The sequence below is a fragment of the Trichomycterus rosablanca genome, chromosome 21, assembly GCF_030014385.1.
Source record: "Trichomycterus rosablanca isolate fTriRos1 chromosome 21, fTriRos1.hap1, whole genome shotgun sequence".
NCBI lineage: Eukaryota > Metazoa > Chordata > Actinopteri > Siluriformes > Trichomycteridae > Trichomycterus > Trichomycterus rosablanca.
Genome location: NC_086008.1, coordinates 2,957,501 through 2,977,323, shown reverse-complemented (window position 1 = coordinate 2,977,323; position 19,823 = coordinate 2,957,501). Strand labels below are relative to the sequence as shown.

At 42.3% G+C, this 19,823-nt stretch overlaps 2 protein-coding genes across 2 annotated transcripts in view; one reads left to right on the top strand and one right to left on the bottom strand.

Annotated features, from left to right (window-relative positions):
* Positions 1–42: 42 nt before the first annotated feature.
* Positions 43–14,893, bottom strand: dgcr8 (DGCR8 microprocessor complex subunit). Its single transcript, XM_063017600.1, has 14 exons — positions 14,824–14,893; positions 12,696–13,645; positions 12,219–12,381; positions 10,398–10,540; positions 9,141–9,441; positions 7,900–8,097; positions 7,702–7,803; positions 7,517–7,615; positions 6,497–6,579; positions 6,312–6,412; positions 6,102–6,208; positions 5,223–5,350; positions 4,968–5,081; positions 43–3,250 (listed from the first exon to the last, which is right to left on the bottom strand). Exons 2-14 carry the CDS (start codon positions 13,347–13,349, stop codon positions 3,167–3,169), a joined length of 2,277 nt encoding a protein of 758 aa, XP_062873670.1. The 5' UTR covers positions 13,350–13,645; positions 14,824–14,893; the 3' UTR covers positions 43–3,166.
* A 2,690-nt stretch (positions 14,894–17,583) lies between these two features.
* The window catches only part of tia1l (cytotoxic granule-associated RNA binding protein 1, like), a 15,384-nt gene continuing 13,144 nt past the window's right edge, over positions 17,584–19,823 (top strand). The window contains exon 1 of the mRNA XM_063017680.1: positions 17,584–17,764. Coding sequence (XP_062873750.1) covers positions 17,736–17,764 — 29 coding nt within the window. The 5' untranslated portion in view covers positions 17,584–17,735. The remainder of the gene's footprint in view (positions 17,765–19,823) is intronic.

Below are 19,823 nucleotides of genomic sequence, written 5' to 3'. Positions count from 1 at the left end.
GTGGTCAAATAAAAGCAGGAAAGAAAGAGACAATCAGCCGTATTCAGTCACGAGTTTATTTATTTGCATAAAGAAATCACCGTCAGTCAGTGATCATGATTCACATAACAAAGCACTTCATGTATTCTCATTGTAGGCAGCGTAATTTTTTATTTCTAGCCCGCGAATGTAAAAAGCACATCTTCATCACACAGCTAATACACACTTGGCAACACGGGACGGGCGGTAAACGGTGGACGGGAGTAAGAAGCACATTCTCCGAGCGACGCCACCCTGCACAGCTCGTAAAACAGCCCGGAATGGAAATAGTAAACATTCAGATCATCACACAGCATCAGCTCAGCAGGTTCACACCGTGTCACTTCGTTCCAGCAGTTATTGCAGCTTTTTATGGTTTTTTTTCTCTTCACTCGTCTGTGTCGACATTATAAACACACACAAACCCTTAATAAACTTTATTCTATGTAGCGTCATACAGCAGTTCTATAAAAATGCATAAAAGCTTTGGTTCGTTCTGTTCTCTCTGTAGGATCTCCAACATGATCCAGGTATAAACTAGGGCAACTAGGGCAGGTGTAGCCTAGTGGTTAAAGTACTGGACAAACTGTTGGGCCCTTCAGCAAGGCCCTTAACCGTCAATTGCTTAGACTGGTGTACCCGGTCACAGTCCTGTAAGTCGCACTGGTGTACTGGAAGTCGCTTTGGGTAAAAGCATCTGCTAAACGCCGACAATGCAAATGTAAGCAGGGCTGAGCGATAAAACCACGTGATATTAATACTGCAATGTTATTTTATCATGATAGCTTTAAAATTGTTTGGTGTTTGTGGCTTTAAAGCCTCATTGCTGCTCTGTATTGGTACTGAATGCAATGATTTATTCCTTCTTTTGAGGTTTTCACCCCAATTTAACATCACTATCCTACTAAACTGTCAGGCCTGGTTTTGGAGGTAAACTAAAAAGCTTTTTTGGCTCTCCAGAAATATGCTTTGCCCCCAGTGCAACCCTGACCAGGATAAAGCAACGTTCCTCATGTTGCTGACTTGCTAAACTAAATTTTCTGCCCCATCACCCAACTCCTACTCGGTACCTACTCATTTTTTCTTCCTCTCTTGATTGTATAGAGTTAAATCTGATCGATTCGGCTTTTCTATCAAGCAGACGTCACGTTACATCCCAAAAGTATGAAAAACAGCTCATGCAAGAAGCTTTTTTTTTTGCAAAATAGCAATAATAGAACAGCGTTTTCTCAGTGCACAGCAAACACACGACTAGGTAGCTTCACAAGTGCAGAACCAAAACGACACACTTGGCTTTTCTCTCGGCAAACCACAAACGAATGCGAACCGACGTTAACGCATGACCACGTTTTTCCTACAGAAGCACATTATTAAACGTACATCTCGTGAAAGCAAGAGCCGAGTACAATAACTAATACGGTAACAAATGCGGTAAATTATAACACTTCCTTTGCAAACAGCCTTTGTGCTTGTGGTTTCTTTGCAGTGCAGCAGACAGCAGGAGACTAAAACTGATAAGCATTATTCTGCCGTTCAAAATCATGATTTTATTTTAGGTGGAGCTCAGTAGCACAAACCGTTGACGGTGACGATTTCTATTCATTTTGCCCTGCAGGTAAACAGGTAATTGAAGTCTCGCTCGGGCCACGTGAACCAGTTAGCCCACCAGTGCCGAGATATCAAACTCTCGAGTTCAAATCTCACCTTTGCCATCAGGAGTCAGGAGTCGGGGTGATCGGATATGACTAGTTTAAGTGATCTAACAAGGGCACTTCATACGACTTAAGTCAAATGTTTACGCAGATTTGTAATGGACGTCATTTATAGACGATCTCGAGACCTGGGCCGCATAAAAACGGCTTCTATTTCTATCATCACATTACTGATGTGTGGAACAATCGAGAATTGTAAAGAGCTTCTCATTATTGATGCGCGCGGCACTATTAAGGCTGCATTCAAACTTGCCTCATTTCTATGGGCACAAAGTCACCAGCTGTAGTCAATCACTGACTAAGGGACAGTGGTAGCCTAGTGGGTAGAGCGTTCGACTATTAATCGAACGGTTGAGTGTTCGAATCCCAGCTCTGCCATGCAGGCACTGTTGGGCATTTGAGCGAGGCCCTTAACCCTCTCTGCTCCAGGCCTGCGCTCTGACCCCAGCTTCCAAAACAAGTTGGGATGTGCAGGTTGGACAAATAAAGGCATTCTATTAAAAAAAAGGAAGGATTGTAAGGCCATGCCACAAAGATAAGGGATGTTATGATACTATACACACAAACTACCTGCACAAAACTGTTCAGGGCAAAGAATCATGGAAAAACAGTAAATCAAACAAATCGAACAAATTCCAAGACTAAAACGACTCACATTTCTTATGATAATGTACATAAACATTTGACTTAAACTGTAGATTAATGCTTACAGCCTGTATGCTGATTATTTTGGAGACTTCAATAACTTAAGTGCAAAGCAAAAGAATAAAAAATCACCCCCAACACATTTTGCATGACTTTTAAAATCCAAACGCTGCTATTTAAAGTGTTTTTTTTTTTTTATCCTCTTACACAGTGGTATTGTTTAGGTCCAGTAAGACACAGACTATGGTACAGTGAAATGAGTTGACCGTCACAGAGCAAGCTTCTGTCTGGTACCACACTTGTTAGTCTCACTAACAATACCAGCAACACTTAATCAGACGTGTCAGGTAGTGCACGCTGACTAACCAATTCAGCATCATCCACACAATCTGGTAGGTAGTAAACAGTTCATTATGCATTAAACAGCTCAATAGGAAAACCTTTATTAAATCAAATCACCTAAAAAGCCACAAAAAATAAAAACACAAACGCAAACAACGTATGTAACGCGTCCGCTTCAGAATACATGCGCACATGCTTCGTTTATCAAAATAAAGGACTCCCTTTAACGAGTCTTGTGCGCAGGGAATCGTTTTTATTCTGGTCCAATTACACGACCGACCCGCACCGACTTTAGGAATTTGACGCTCCTGTGGTGTCGCTATTGCGCCGGAGCGTCCGAGAGAGAGAGAGAACATGACTGGTATTGCCGTCTAGCACTAAACTGTAATGCATAATTCAGTAGCCACGAGGTGACCTTGTGTCAGAACTGGAACGACTCGCTGCTTTTCCTAGACGTCGACGGTGCACAGCGGCTCGCTGCCCGGCTGGGCCGACTCCACCACCGTCATTTTGGGTTTCTTCCTCGTCTCCTCCTACCAAGAACACACGAATATCAACAAACAGTAGTGAACAAAAGCTAAACGTATCTATATAATGTGCTTATATTTTACTGTCCAACAAACCCAAACACTGAGAAGACTATAAATCAATACAGGATTTTATATTAAGGTATAATTGTTTGTTTGTTTGGATTTTTAACATCATGTTTCACACCCTTCGGTTACATCCACGACAGAAACGGTTTTATTTGTTTTATTAGGATTTTTACATTCATGACAGTGGGCAGTGATAGCTTAGGTTAAGGTACTGGACTAGTAAACAGAAGGTTGCCGGTTCAAGCCCCGCCACCACCAAGTTGCCACTGTTGGGTCCCTGAGCAAGGCCCTTCACCTTCAATTGCTCATCGTGTTCAGCTTATTGTGTAAGTCGCTTTGGATTAAAGCGTCTGCTAAATGCTGAAAATGTAAATGTAAATGACAGACATGGTAGTTCATTCATCACTTCACAAGTTCATATCAAACACAGTCATGAACAATTTTGTATCTCCAGTTCACCTCACTTGCACGTCTTTGGACTGTGGGAGGAAACCGGAGCACTCGGAGGAAACTCACACAGACAAACTCCACACAGAAAGGACCCGGACCGCCCCGCCTGGGGATCGAACCCGGGACCTTCTTGCTGCGAGGCGACGGTGCTACCCGCTTAGCCACCGGGCATAAAACCAGAAAACACCCTGGACCTGTGGGGTGCCCAATACACCAGTGCACGCTGGTAGATAGCGCCTCATTCAAACAGGTCAACGTGACCGACATGAAATGTGGCCACTTTTTAAAAAGTAGATCGCAATGACCTGTCGACTGACACAGTCGATCTCGAGCCACGAACGTATAGGCAGCCCTGCCCTGGACAGTGTGCCAAGTGATCACATGGCAGCACACTCACACATTTACTCACTGACTTACACCAGGGGACAATTTATAAGCAACCAAATCACCAACTGTACGTTTCTGGAAGGAGGAAATTTATTTTATTTGGGTTTTTAGACTTTGTTTAACGTTTTTACATCCATGTCATTTAATGGCAAAAATAGGTGTTACGTTTCGGTCTGCTTATTTTGTCTTCGGTCCATTTCGGGATGAAATTAAATGATCCAGACAGTGACCCAGTGATCTCTCTCCTGACGCATTTCCATCATCCTACACTCCAGAGAAGAGGGCGTGTCTAAATTCTTAGATTCCTTAAAATTGTTCTACCGAGACGCATAATTCTGAGTAATGATGATCTGACTGAATAACGAGGGTGAATCAATCCCAGCATTCAGTGCGGCACGACTTTTCTCACACAAAAAGAGACGAACGTGGTGGACGAATATGATGCGGGGCAACCAACGGAGTTCTTGTCAAATGTAAATAAATTCTCATTGATGTTTAATGTGTATAAAGGGGAATTAAACAAGTGTCGTTTATTTGTAAATTCAGGCTCGTCAGGGACAGTTTAAGCGTTTTCGGTACACGGAGGGAGACGTTAGCTGGCGTCGGTTTGAACGACGGTTTATCTCGGTCTAAGTAGAGCGTCTAAATAATCTGCCTTATGAGTTTGATGTCTTATTAGCTGCTCAGGTAGGTAGTAGGCAGCAAGGCAGCTCACTAGTGTGTGTTTCGAAGGTGATTTACAATATACCACCATGTATTATAAGAATAATTAAGTAATTCGGTATAAAACATTTGGTTCAGAAGGTTCCAGACTCACCCGTTCCCGAGCCAGTTTCCTCATTTCCTCTTGGAGCTTGTTGAGAATGTGGAGGTTTGGTTTGTTCTTTTTGGCGTACTGCTGAAGCTCGATCACACTCTTGTCTGAATTTTCCTAACAAACACATGAGAAGAGAGAAAAGTGAGAACTAGAATAAAGTGTTCACATGTTTTTCAGAGCCAGGATAGTCCTGTACTGACTGTGGAATGTGTAAATAGGTAAATAGGATATAAATCAGAGGGTTTTTTTTTTTACCTTCTTTACCAATTTGTTGCTCTCCCTGCCATACATGCGCAACAGAGAGCCCCAGTTCTTCACATGTGGGTGCAACATCTGGAGGATCTTCTGAGACGCCAGCTGTTTGCCCACTCTCTTGTTTTTACCTTTAACACACACACACACACATCAGCATGACAAGAAAGCAGTTTTATTACAACATCTGGATTTGTCTGATTCTTTGTCAGCATTTTTCCCTTTTCCTAGCAATCTAGTCATATCCAATTCCCCAGCTGCATCTCCTTTACTTTGCAGCCTAGCAGTTAAGGTACTGGATTAGTAATCAGAAGGTAGCTGGTTTAAACCTCACCACTGCCAGGTTGCTGCTGTTGGGCCCTTGAGCAAGGCTCTTAACCCTCAATTGCTCAGATACTGTCACCTTTTGGATAAAGGCATCTGCTAAATGCCAAAAATGTAAAATGTAAAGATACAGACCCTGACCGATGTATACAGCTGTATGTAACACGTTCCCTTCGACACACGTGCAGTTGCCAACCACTTCTTTTCACCTGCTTTTCACACACCAGTGTGGCACCAGTGACCAGCCAGCAAAGGCCACCATTACCCTCAGACACAGCCAATCACCTGCAAGTGTTTCTACCCAGAGCTGTACCATATACAGAGAGCCATGCTAGGCGCCAGACTAGACGCCCAGACTAGTCCCCAAGATTGTATCTCAGTTACTGCATGAAAAAAACAACGTCTGACCTTCCCTCCCTCAAACACGGTCAACTGTGTGTGTGTGTGTGTGTGGATGCCCAGCCAGGTCTGCTGAGATTCGAACCTCGCGAGCTTGAGTACATTACACCGCTGCATCACCAGATATATAACAAAGTACAGGATTGACCGGGTACTCACACCAGCCGCGTACGCTGTGCTTCCCGCAGGCCATCACGTATTCACTTTTCTGGTTCTTTCCTGGGATTACCTCGAACTTGATGCTGGTGTCGCCCATGCCGTGGTTTCTGTGGAGATGCAGAAATGGTTTGGTCTATAGCTAATAGCATGCTCATATCACAGAGTCAGAATTGTTTATTGTTATAACGGTTCTGTATACTGACGCTTCACCTCTTAAGGCACTCATGAAGGATCTGGTAGGGTGAAAGTAAGCCTGCCTTGTTGGTAAGCTCATACACCCTCGAATCTTCAATACTGATATGGTTAAAATACTGAGGAAAAAATAAAGAACTTATTAGAATTCTAAAGAAAAATAACCTAAGAATCCGACATCTTCGCAATAACGTCCTATTTACCTCTAACTCGTCGCCCTCTAATGGCTTCTCTTCAGCCGTCTGCTTCACAAAGTCAGGGATCAGGATCTCCAGTGTTGCACGAGCTGCTCAACAAATGCCAGACAGTAAATACAAACACACACGAGCCAAGAAAAATAAGGACGACCCCCCCCAAAAATGTTTGGTGAATGTCTATTTCACGATAACTAAGCATGTGAGGGTCAGGGATCTATTATTTATTTATTTATTTATCAGGATTTAAACGTCATTTAATGTCAAGATTCATCAGTTCAAGTGATCAAACACAGTCATGGACGATTTTACATCTCCGATTCATCTCTCTTGCACGACTTGACTGTGGGACACGCAAAGGGCCGCTCCACCTGGGAATCGAACCCAGGACCTTCTTGCTGCCCACCGAGCCACCTTTGCCACCCAGGGATCTATTAAATAATGGACTGATGGTTCACAGCAGATCTGATCAGTATAAGGACCTGAATGACTTTAATAAGAGGCAAATTGTTCTGATCAGTCAGTACCTCCGAAAAAGCAAGGAGAGCTCACGAGTACCCACCGACAGTGGTCTGAAGAGCGACAGGTCCTTGAGCACCAAAAATCATCACTGCCAGAGGACATAAAGGCTGTGGCGTCTGGTATGGACCAACAGAAGATCTAGTGTGGCTCGAAGCGCAGATCATTTTAATCCTGCAACAGTGAATCGAACCCTTTTGTACAGAGCTGCACAGTCACGTGCCAGTCAAAATGCCCATGCAAGCTCCTGCCCAGTGTCGAAAGTACCTACAGTGGGCGGGCAGGCTGGCAGGCATCAGAACTGGAAATCAGAGCAATTAGAGAAGGTATCAGTGAGGTTCAGACCAGTTTTGACCAGTCACCCTATGGTCATGGCAGTGATAATACACGGAAGGGGGTGGAATCGAGGGTCGATAGTCACACCAGAACTCGTGCATGAAATTCAGAACACGAACGCTCATGTGACCACAAGTCTTTAAGCATGAATTGACCAATGAAAGATCAACATACCAGCTTTATTCTTGGCCAGTTTTTTACTGCTTGCAGTTCCGGTGCCGTACGTAACTCCGTCTATAATCACTGAGGCTCCGAACGGTTCGCTTGGGTTCTCTGGGAGAAATCAAACGAGTACAGATATTTACAAACTCCACATTAAAACCATGGTGGTCAGTCTGTTTGCGACGTGAAGCACTTACCACATTCAAAGAAGTTGTAAACGGGCCGGACCTTGAGCACACGTTGCATATATTCATGCAGGATGCAGACTTCTGACTTTCCGTTCGGATTGATGACGAACTCTAGAGTCGCGACAGGACAAGCATGAGATTTACAACCCCGACCCCGACCAACAAGCTACATCTATACAGGATTTCAGCAAGTCAGGTTCCCGTTACCCTTCTTGGTTGGGGCGTCCTGCACCGACAGCGTGATGAGCTTTTGATTGGCCGGGAGGATCGGCCTCTCGGACTCGGCCTGCTTCCTCTTCATGTCTCTGTTGAACTGCCGGCGCTCCGCCCAGGTTCGGAACTTCTTCACAGTCACTTGCTCGAAGTCGAAGCGCTTCTCCAGGTAGCCACGAAACTCCCCGATGTCTAGGGAAGGGTTTATTCGTTTTTAAAGCACTGTTAAGTCAAGGTCAGAGGTGGAAGGTAACTTTTAAATCTTTAAAGTAGATTTTACAACCAGTAATTTTACTTTTACTTAAGTATGTTTTGTATTAAGAATTGTAATTCGCTACATTTTAAATAACATCCGTTACGGAGTTTGTTTGTTTATTTCATGGTTTAACGCCATGTTAACATGTTGGTCACATTCATGGCAGGATCATTAGAGTTTTATTTATTAGTCTTTCTTGTTTCATCTTAGTTTTATTTATCTTCATATGTTAAGTTCTCAGTTTTCCATTACTGAGTAAAATAAAGGCAAAAAAAAAAATCCCGTCTGGGAAACTGCTGCAGTAAATTCTGCGATGGGGAGTCGGATCTTTTGGCTCGGTTCCTTTTATATATATATATATATATATATATATATAAATAACGACTCTTAAAGGCACGACTCGGTTCCTTTCGTTTTAAAGAGCCGTTCAATAGAATCGGATCGTTCACGAACGACCCATCACACACAGTTTGAAAACGTTTTATGGGATGGTCTGTACTAAAATGACACATTACACATCCCTAAATGTTTTAAATGTTGTATTTGTATATTTGTTGTATATTTTTTCTAATATATTTCAATAAAAAACAACTACTGTGAGATTTATATCCACTTGTCACCCTCTCCTGTTAAAAAAGTTACTAAGTAATGTTTACTCTGAGTACATTTTAAATGAGTTACTTTTTACTTGAGTACATTTTTAGACTAGTAACTTTACTCGTACTTAAGTAAAAATTCATTAAAGTAATAGTACTTTTACTTGAGTACAATACTTTAGTACTCTTTCCACCTCTGGTCAAGGTGAAATCAAAATTTACATAAATACAAATACTATAATACTTCTAAACAAAAGCCTATAATAAAGTGACTATTTTGAGTTGTTTATGTAATACAATTGAATATATTGATCAGATATTGAACCTGTTATAAACATACTCCCAGTTTTTGAAAGCTTAATTCTAACAGATCACCGTCTTACCGACAGACTCGTCCTTGCACACCTCCACCTTGGCCTTGACCTGGCCCAAAGCCCCCTGTGCAGTTTTACCCGCCTGGCTCTCTTTTCCTTCCGCCTGGGGGTCCGCGGCGTCCGGGCCGGAGTCCTCTCTGGCCGTGGAGTCCGGCTCTTCGGCGGTCTCCTGAGGTTCTCCCTCCTCCGCGGCCTTGGCCGGGGACACTTCGGCGTTGGGTGTGACCTCTCCGTTTTGTTCCCTTTCTTCCTGTTCCTTCATTTTTTTATAGTGCAAGCAGGGAATGCTACTGGTAGGAGGGTCGTGTTTCTGAAGGCCAGATAGAAGGTCAGATGAAGGGTCAGTTACTCACACCCAAACATTGTGTACCATAAGCTAAATATTATAGCATAAATGTTATTACAAAGCCCATACAAACAGATAGTCATTATTGATGAAACAACCTTTATCAATCTGTATTATTTAGATTCGTCTTCCGCTGCTGGAGGATCCCCGATTGCGGTTGAGGAGGGTATATTGCTGCTCACGCGTCCTCCTACCCGTGACCAGCCCTTAGCAGAACCCATTTTCACCTATTCATTCTGCACAGGCGCCTCTCTATCTGCTAATTAGGGTCCTTACACAGCGTTTGAAGACCCCACCCACATAGTCCGGTCATCCCACCCTAACAGAAACGCGTCTGCTGCAGGCACTGCTTATTATGCCCGCTAGATGGCGCCCAGCCGACCGGTGGCAATGACGAGTTTCGAACCGAGGAGTTCGGAATCTCTGCGCAGGTGTGCTAGAGGAATATTACGCTCCGCCACCTAGGCGCCTGTGATTTTACTTTTAGCCATGATGTGTGTTTTAATATACAAAACTGTGTTACAGATCCTTCAGTAAATGATTAAGAATCGGACAACTGGATCTTGAACTGGTTCCTTTTGGGTTTCTTGGAACCTTGGTGCTATTCTGAGAACCGGCCCATGTTTGCACCAGAGTTTATCGGAACCAAGGATGTGACATCAACAGAGGGACACATTCGTCAATGACATCTGGAAACAAACATTCCCAGTTTGGAACCTATTAATTTTATGGTGAATAAAATTTGGGACAGTGGTAGAGCTTTGGGCCATCAACCGGAAGATTGGCGGTTCAAATCCAGGCTCTGCTATGCAGCCACTGTTGGGTCCTTGAGCAAGACCCTTAACCCGGTCTGCTCCAGGGGTGCCGTACGATGGCTGACCCTGCGCTTATACGAATATTCCCCAAGACACACTGCTTACCCTGATGCTTCCAGTGCCAAGAAAGTAAGGTCTGGACCAGGTAACCACTCTGGTCTCTCGGTGGAGGTAAACCGGAATGCCCGAGTTGTGGAATGTCATGATCCAGCCGTCAGGGAGAGGCTCGGTGGGTGGGCGGCCTCGACCTGCACAGAAAACCCAAACCCTTAATTAACACCAAGAGAACAGACTAGTACCAACGACAAACTGGTTAATAATGACAACAATCAATGTGAATCCTGTTAATTCCACAAACCTTCCTTAGTGTTTTATTTAATTCTGCATTCGTTAAGCCATGTTCATTAGAATTTATAAAATAATGATGAGGAAAACTGGACTAAACGTCAGTGTTTCATACAGCAGGAAAATAACTCGCATATATTTTCCAGTGACAAATCCTCACCCCCCCAGTTTACCCAGCCACAGTCAGTCGTCACCAGTGCTCTCAGTAGTTTCCACTGTGTGATACCGATACGATGACTTGATTTTCCATGGAAAGGAACTGCACAGGGATTTTGCTATCAAATAAAGCCAAGAATCTCCAAAGAAGTGTCTAGAAACAGGCGCCCACATTCTGATAGGTTAGCTTGTTCTTCTAAATGATTCGTTTTATATTTTCCATTTCTTTTTCATCAACCACTTCCTCCTGGTCAGGGTGACGGTAGGTCCGGGTTCCACTGGAGAACACTGGGCACAAGGCAGGAATACCCTGGATAGTACACATGGCTCGTCCATTAAACCCCGGCTCAATAACATTTAATTAGAGCATGTTTTGTTTGTTTATTTTATGGTTTAACTCCATGTTAACACATTGGTTACATTCATGGCAGGATCATTGAAGTTTAGTATTTATTTATTCATTTATTTATTTTTCCAAGTCATAATCTTTCTTGTTTCGTTTTTGTTTCATTTATCTTCATATGCGAGTGCTCAGTTTTATATTCGTGAATGATTGGTTGATTGAGGGGTTTAACGCCATATCTACATGAAGTTAATAATCGTGGCCGAGAGGTGTTTCGTTAGATTTTTGATGTTGTCCGTTTGTGATTAGTCCAGTATTTGCAAGAAATGTTATTGTTTTTTTTTTTTTATAGTGTTTAGAGTTGAAAACTTTTATTATATTTCTTGGGATTCCTGATTGAGTCCTTGATGTACAGTATTTGTGACATTCGATAATGTTGTGTTTTATTGTTATGATGGTATGACACATTTCACACGTTGGTGGGGGTCCTTTCTCTCAATAGGTGTGAATGAGTTAATGCTGTATCTAGTCCATATAGATTGCTCCATTCTGTTAATTGGAATAGATTTGTGGTGTGTGCTGATATTGGGGAATATTTCATGAAGTTTATTATCGTGTTGTGATTCCCATTCAAGTTGCCATTTGTTTCTGATGTATTTCATGATCTGTGGTTTGGTATTCGATATTAAAAGCTTATTTTTTGGTCGGTGTATGATCGGAGGTTTACGTGCTAGCTTATCGGCCTCTTCGTTTCCTTAGATAATTAGCACATGTAACAGATCCTACGATAAGCTGAATACAGAAACGTAGGGCTGATTGGTGGAAAAAAGTTTAGAATTTGTTGCCACCGTATTTTGAGTAGTATAAACAAGGCTGCCTGTCTGAAATGGCTGGAAAGAAACTGCTTTATACAACTTCCACAATCCCTCACCATTTTTTAAGGTTGTTTTCCAGGTTTCATCCTCAAGACCTTATAAACCCTGTGATAATATCTCTGTTCAAAAACAGCACAGTGGTGGTCGATAAACGTGTCAGACAGCGAAAAAAAAAGGCTTTTGACTGTAAAAGGCATAAAAACTCACTCTTAAGAACAGTCTTAATTTTGGTCACCATGGGCTGAACGCCCTGCTCGCTGTCAGACTGATGATCGCTCTCTCCTGCATATTTATCCTCAGCCAGGCGCATCTTCTTGGGAACGGGCATGCCCTCCTCCAAAAGTGCATCTACATCGTTGTCGAAGTCCTCCTGAAAGAAAAGGCCGGTTAGAGACGAGCAGCGTCTGAAAATAACAGTTAAGTGATGTCGAGTTACCATGGTAAACTAATAATCTGCACATTCTGGATGCCATGATATTCGCCAAAGAAGCCAAAACGCCTTGAAAAACTGCATCGTGACATTCAACCCTGCTGCTGTATCAGACTTTACTGCAAGGATAAAAGACGAGGCAATGATCGAGATGTTTAATATTCGCGTGTGCCTAAAATGCCAAGCAGGTCAATTGAAGTTCATCACAACAGCTCACAAAATAACCCAAAAAGCAGCAGAGGTGTCAGAAGTACCTCGTAGGAGTAACCAAGGTCGTCCTCGTTGGCTCGTTCCTGCTGAACGATCATCTCGGAGCTGTACCCGCTCTGCTCTCCGTCCTCCAGGAAGTTTTCGCTGTAATCGTCCAGCTCGTCCAGCACGGCGTACTCCACCTTGTTCTCCTGCTCGGCCTCCGACTCTTCGCTCTTCCTATCTAGGGCGCCTACGCCTGAAGTGCCTTGCTCTGCCTCCTGTTCTACGCTAGCGTACGTCTGCCCGTTCTCTAAGTGCTGCTGATCTATTCCTATTCCTGTGTACAGCACTTTTCTGTCTTTACTTTTACTAACGGCGTCTCCTCCGAAACGGACACTGATCTTAACGTCTCTGAGGAGCTTTAGGTCGGGGAGGAACGTGGTGACGGGGGGCGCGTGCCGCCCTGTGCCGGGGCACGGGTCTGTGTCCGTACGGCCGCTGAACGACACGGAGCCCTTGGTGAGGATGAACGCTGCGTCGCTGTCCTCGGCCGGGGCGAGCGTGGGTCCATCACCGCCTGAGCTAACGTCCATTTCCTCGGCGTCACTGGACGTTTGCAGGGGAGGTGGTGGAGGGGCTTTGCATATACCGCTACCTGACACTTCATCATCAGGGGGCTCCAACGGGAGAGGGGGCACAAACTCACCAATATCCATTGTCCACACTTCTCAAAAGAACAAAGTTGCCTTACTAAACAGCTAAAAGGACTAGGACGCTATCCTGCCTGCAGTATTTAGGTACTAAACTGAAAGCTAACGGCTCACACGGCTCAAATCGCTCACGTGCTGGTCACGTACTGTTGTTGCATATGCCAAGCCGACTACATTGTTCTTTTCATTAATGTAGACAGCTTTTTAGAAATCACTGTCTCAATTATTGGAAATCACAATGCATTCAGCTTAAAGCTTGTCCACGTCTAAGCACGGTGCGCATCCTCCATCTTCTGCCAGAGCTGGAAAAGAGACACAGATGAAAAAAAGAAACATCAACTTAACCTCCAGGATTCAATAACTAACTAGATTTTTTTTTCAGTATTGCAACAGGTTTGCATTTGCATTCACTAACTTTAGGAAATGCCCAGACTGATACTGACTCCTGTGTTATATTAACATGACTTTTATAACATCAACATTAGTCTAAACCAGGGGTCACCAACCTTTTCGAGACCGAGAGCTACTTCAAGAGTACTGAGCCAGGGCTACTTGTTTGATACAAACTTCCTAAATAACATAAAGTTGCACGGTTCACCTTTAATGATATTATTATTATTGTTATTATAAATATATTCATATATACATATGCTCGACTTGCTACTTGCTCAACACCAAGTGTTCACACTGGCAGCGCCATCACCTGTGGGTGTTTAATTGCCATGGTTTACCTGATGCTATGCACAAATATTACAGTTATGACAATTGAGGATGAGGGGCTTTCCCAAGGGTCAAACAGTGGCAACTTGGCAGTGGTGGGGCTTGAACCAGCGACCTTCTGATAACTAGTCCAGTACCTTAATCACTAGGCTACAATTTCCACCTTGTCCAAAGCGACTTACAGTTATGACCGAACAAAATTTTGAGCAATTGAGGGTTAAGGGCCTTGCTCAGGGGTCCAACAGTGGCAACTTGGAGGTGATGGGGCTTGAACCGGCAACCTTCCGATTAACCTTTTTTCAACTTTGGCATAAAACTGTAGTTCTATATGGGCCTCTGGTGACTTCTTACCTTAATTAAAATGGAGAAACATAAGAATAAAGCTTAGATGGATAAATAGGATTCAAACATGATAAAATAACAGCAACATTGCACTGAGTCACTCTGCATAAAGAAAATCAGCTTAAATCAGCCTTTAAAAATGATTTGCAATACAACACGAATATCTTACCATTATTAAACATAAACCCAAGCTCAAACTAATTGAGATCGAATCCCAAACAACTGCTGATTGTGTTTATATTTGCAAAACACAAATAATCCTGTTCAGTCTGCACTGAGTCTCTGCTCGGTAGCCATTTGGGATTCAACCACTCACCAACAGGCGAGACACTGCCAGAAATGCACCATATTAACAAACTATCAAGCATATTAGTCATAAAAAGCACTTTAGATAACAAAATAAAACATATTAACTCACCTACATTAAGATTAACACTCATTTAACCGAATTATTTCTCCGTTTTATAAGATTCAAGCAGCCGCCCCCTCCTCTCTCCGCCATCTTCTAACGTCTCTCCGCCTTGCCGCATTTACACCAGCTTCTATGCCGGTCTTGTCCTCGCGCTGATTGGCTGGTTGATTTCTCAGTATCGTTATGATTGGCTGAATCTATTTGCTGCTATTACACTGATTGGCTAGTTCTTCCAAGTTGATTAGATGATTCCCGCCTAGTGACAGTTTGGCAGCGTTATAAACCGCATACTAGAACACTACATAGTAACCTAAATTAGCACATAAGAATAAAAGGTTATTAGAAATTTAGCATACTACTTAGGGGTTAAGTAAGTAATTTGGGACACAGCCATTGTTCAGGTCAATTTTACATCATGTACGCCATAAGGCCAAAAATATGTAGAAAATAACGTAAATGTCTCTACAGACAAACATTTACATTTACATTTTTGGCATTTAGCAGACACTTTTATCCAAAGTGACTTACAGTCTAAGCAATTGAGGGTTAAGGGCCTTGCTCAAGGGCCCAACCGTGGCATTCATTAGCAGCAGAATGTGGCACTGACATAAGATGCCACAAATCTTTACCCTAATCAATCAACCCAGGTCAACTTCAAGCCTTATTATTGTGGAAAGACCTAGGAGCATCTAGGAGCAATCACAGCTCAGCAACAATCTGCCCTGTCGATTAATCAATGGTTCAGTATGTTGTGAATCTATGATCCCATATGTAGTGGTTGTTTACATTACCAAGTGACCTGTTCTGTACGGTGACAGTGGTAAGCATAGTGGGTAGAGCTTTGGGCTATCAACCAGAAGATTGGTGGTTCAAATCCGGGCTCTGCTATGCAGCCACTGTTGGGTCCTTGAGCAAGACCCTTAACCCTGTCTGCTCTAGGGGCGCCGTACGATGACTGACCCTGTGCTCTGACCCCAGCTTCCAAACAAGCTGGGATATGCGAAGAAAGAATTTCATTGTACTGTACGTCTGTGTATGTATATATGACAAGGATATCTTCTAATTTTTGTACATCTGTGGTGGCACGGTGGCTAAGTGGGTAGCACTGTCGCCTCGCAGCAAGAAGGGTTCGATCCCCTGGGTTCGATCCCCAGGTGGGGCGGTCCGGGTCCCTTCTGTGTGGTTTGCATGTTCTCCCTGTGTCTGTGTGGGTTTACTCTGGAAGCTCCGGTTTCCTCCCACAGTCCAAAGACGTGCAAGTGAGGTGAATTGGAGACACAAAATTGTCCATGACTGTGTTGGATATAACCTTGTGTAATGAGTAACTACCGTTCCTGTTATGAATGAAGCCAGAGTGTAAAACATGACTTTAAAATCCTAATAAACAAACAAACAAATTGTACATTTGTACATAAAGAGTCTTTATGTAAGTTAATACGTATATTGTTTGTAATGAATGTGTATTGATTTGTGTAACGGCGTTTGCTAAATGTTTGTTTGTTTGTTTATTAGGATTTTAACGTCATGTTTTACACTTTGGTTACATTCATGACAGGAACAAGGTGATATCGAACACAGTCATGGACAATTTACCGTCCCCAATTCACCTCACTTGCATGTCTTTGGACCGTGGGAGGAAACCGGAGCACCCGGAGGAAACCCACGCGGACACGGGGAGAACGAACATGCAAACTCCACACAGAAGGGACCCGGACCGCCCCACCTGGGGATGGAACCCATGATCTTCTTGCTGTGAGGCGACAGTGCTACCCACTTAGCCACCGTGCCGCCCTGTCATCAGAGTGAATGATTGCTTTTTTAAATCTTTTTTTATAAAACATGAATCAGAATCAGAATCAGAATCAGCTTTATTCGCCAAGTATGTTTACACACACAAGGAATTTGTTTCCGGCTGTTGTTAGCTCTCTACAATTTACAAACAATACAATATACAGACAAGACTATATGTAGACAATGTACAAATTGACATGTTCAGCAGAATTTGCATATGTACAGAAAATATTAAAATAGCATAAGATAAATAGTAAAGTAAGGTAAGATGCAAGGGCGGCACGGTAGCTAAGTGGGTAGCACTGTCACAAGGTCCTGGGTTCGATCCCCAGGTGGGGCGGTCCGGGTCCCTTCTGTGTGGAGTTTGCATGTTCTCCCCGTGTCTGCGTGGGTTTACTCCGGGAGCTCCGGTTTCCTCCCACAGTCCAAAAACATGCAAGTGAGGTAAATTGGAGACACTAAATTGTCCATGACTGTGTTCGATATAACCTTGTGAACTGATGAACCTTGTGTGAAGATAAACTACCGTTTCCTGTCATGAATGTAACCAAAAGTGTAAAAACATGACATTAAAATCCTAATAAACAAACAAAAAAAAGGTAAGATGCAGTTTCAGTATTATACAGCATGTATAAAGTGCAGCGTGGCATGTAAACAACAGTAAACAGCAGTTCAGTTTTAGTTATTAATGACTGATGGCAATTGGAAAAAAACTGTTAGTGTCTGTTTGATTTTGTGTGCAGGGCTCTGTAGCGCCTGCCAGAGGGAAATCTGTTTTGTAAAAAGTATCTGATTTGAAGAAGAAATTTCTGTCTTGAATAAAATAATCTGTATGAAACAAACACTTAAAGAACTCTTAATGAAGCTCATCACACCCCGACATCTTCACCCTCCAATCCTGCAGGAGGCGACAGTATCAGTAGCGCTTTAATAAGCCGGTGTGAGTGAGAGAGGAAGACTTACTGCAACGTCGTTAGGCTGCGAGTGCAGTAACGGTAGAGGAAGTTTCTGCTAGTCATTTCTCTTTAACCAGTAATACGCACATTTAACCCTTTAAACCTGCTTTAAAAACCCGTAAACCGCTTTATTGTTGTTTCTCTGACGGCGTGGAACAGATCGAGAGCAGGATGTCGGATGACGATCAGCCCAAGACTCTGTGAGTATTACCCAACTGATTAGCATGAACTCAACTAGCCGACTGTGCTAAGCTAACGAGCTAGCTGGTCACGCTATAGCGGCGAACGCGGCTAACCGCTAACTCGACACATTATCACATTTTAACGTCGTTTTATCGAATTTAGTAAAGAAATACACAAATTAGATTATTAATTAACCTTAGGAAGAATGAAATGAAGCGAAATGACTTGTAAGGCTCAGCTTTTATTACAGAAATTATTAATAACACGGAGCTCATGGCTAATTAGCAAAGTGAAACCGAACGTGCACAATCTTTTCCGACTCGTTCGCTCCGGTTTATACGTTGATGTGAAATCAGTTATTCGAATGTTTTGCCGTATTTACATTTAATTTAAATTCATTTGTTAAACGGAATCTCGATTACACAGTTAATTAATTAGGAAATTAATTAACAATGCGTGTGGAATTATCCACTGCTAACGCTACTTTACAGCCCATGCGCCTTAAATACGCTATAGCGTTTTTCTAAAACTAAAGGCGAAGTTTAGGAAGGATTAATAATACACATTTATGCAAACTATATATTTTTATTTACGTTTAAGACTAAATATGGGAATTGTAATCTTAAATGAGGAAACAAAAGCAGCTAGCATTGTTGAAAACGTGGCACCGGCAAACTGTTTGTTTCAACTACTTGTTTAACTTTATATAAATTATATAAACGATTAAAATGAGTTTCTTTGTTTAGAAAATGTGTTTATAAAATTTAGCGTTTTGTTGTTTACTACAAAAAAAAATGTATTCCTGTTCAGATTTTTTTTAAATTTATTTGGCTTGTGATTCAATCCAAGTGAAATTGATTAAATAATCATGTTTTAAATTAAAAATTCTCAGCATGTCTCTGGGTTTGTTATGGTACTGTCTTTATTCCCATGAAAAATGTGCCAGCAGGTGGATTGATTGCTCTAAATCGCTCCCAAATGTGAAAAAAAAAATTGGGAAAAAGGACCTGATGCTCTTGTTTCTGGGATTGTTTATGCTTTGGACCCACTGTTACCCTGACCAGGATGCAAGTCAGGTCAGGTTTATTTATAAAAGGCCTTCAAAGACCTCCAGTGTCATCCAAGGTGCTGTACAGTCAAATCAGAACAATAATAAAGCAAATCGATTACAAAAAATACAGTAAAACCCATTTAGGAAATAAAAATCAATGTAAATAATACAGCCTGTGAAAATAAATAGGTCTTCAAGTTGGATTTAAAACGATCAGTTGTAGGGGACGGCTTAATAAATAGTGGCAGGCTGTTCCGTAGTTTCAGAGCAGCCACACGGGTTGAAATGAATGATTAAAAATAAAATGTGAAAACATACTTGTAACTTGATTAGATTACAATCTAGCGACGCTTTCAAGGTTTACGCCAGGGTATTTGTTCCCAAGCCAATCCACCAGTAGGTGTAAATTCCCCCCTAGTGGGTGTTTGGTAGCCCAAAATGAACTGGGACCACGTCCAGGTTGTATTTCTGCCCCTCACCCAGTGTTACCACGGTGTTTTCCTGACCCACTGTGACCCTCTCCAGACTTGTTAAAGGTGAATGAATGTTGGTAAAGGTGTAGAGCTGCATAAGAATTGTGATCAAACAATCATACTAACTCATTTTATTCTGTATTTATATAGAAAAACAATATCTTATGACACATCCATTTAATTTGGACCCAGGGTGACGGTAGGACTTTCCCTGCAATGTTTAGGCTCCGTATAGTCCTCAAAAAGGGGGAATAGCCCAAACATGTTGGAATATTTTTTTTGCAATATAAAAACTGTTATACATGGTTTTAAATCAGCTGTAGTGTTAAAGTGACAAATATCTGTGATGTGCAAGGGACTGTGCTAGTCCTGTTTGCATGACTGCAGGTTTTTGTAAAGGGTTTTTGTATCTGTATCAAAAACTTGGATGCTTCTCCAAAAATAAAGTAAAAAAAAAAATCCAAAATATTCTTTTAAACTGTTTATTCAAAATATATTTTATAATACTTAATATGACCAGCTTTTATTAAGTGTTTTAATGCTTAAAATCAT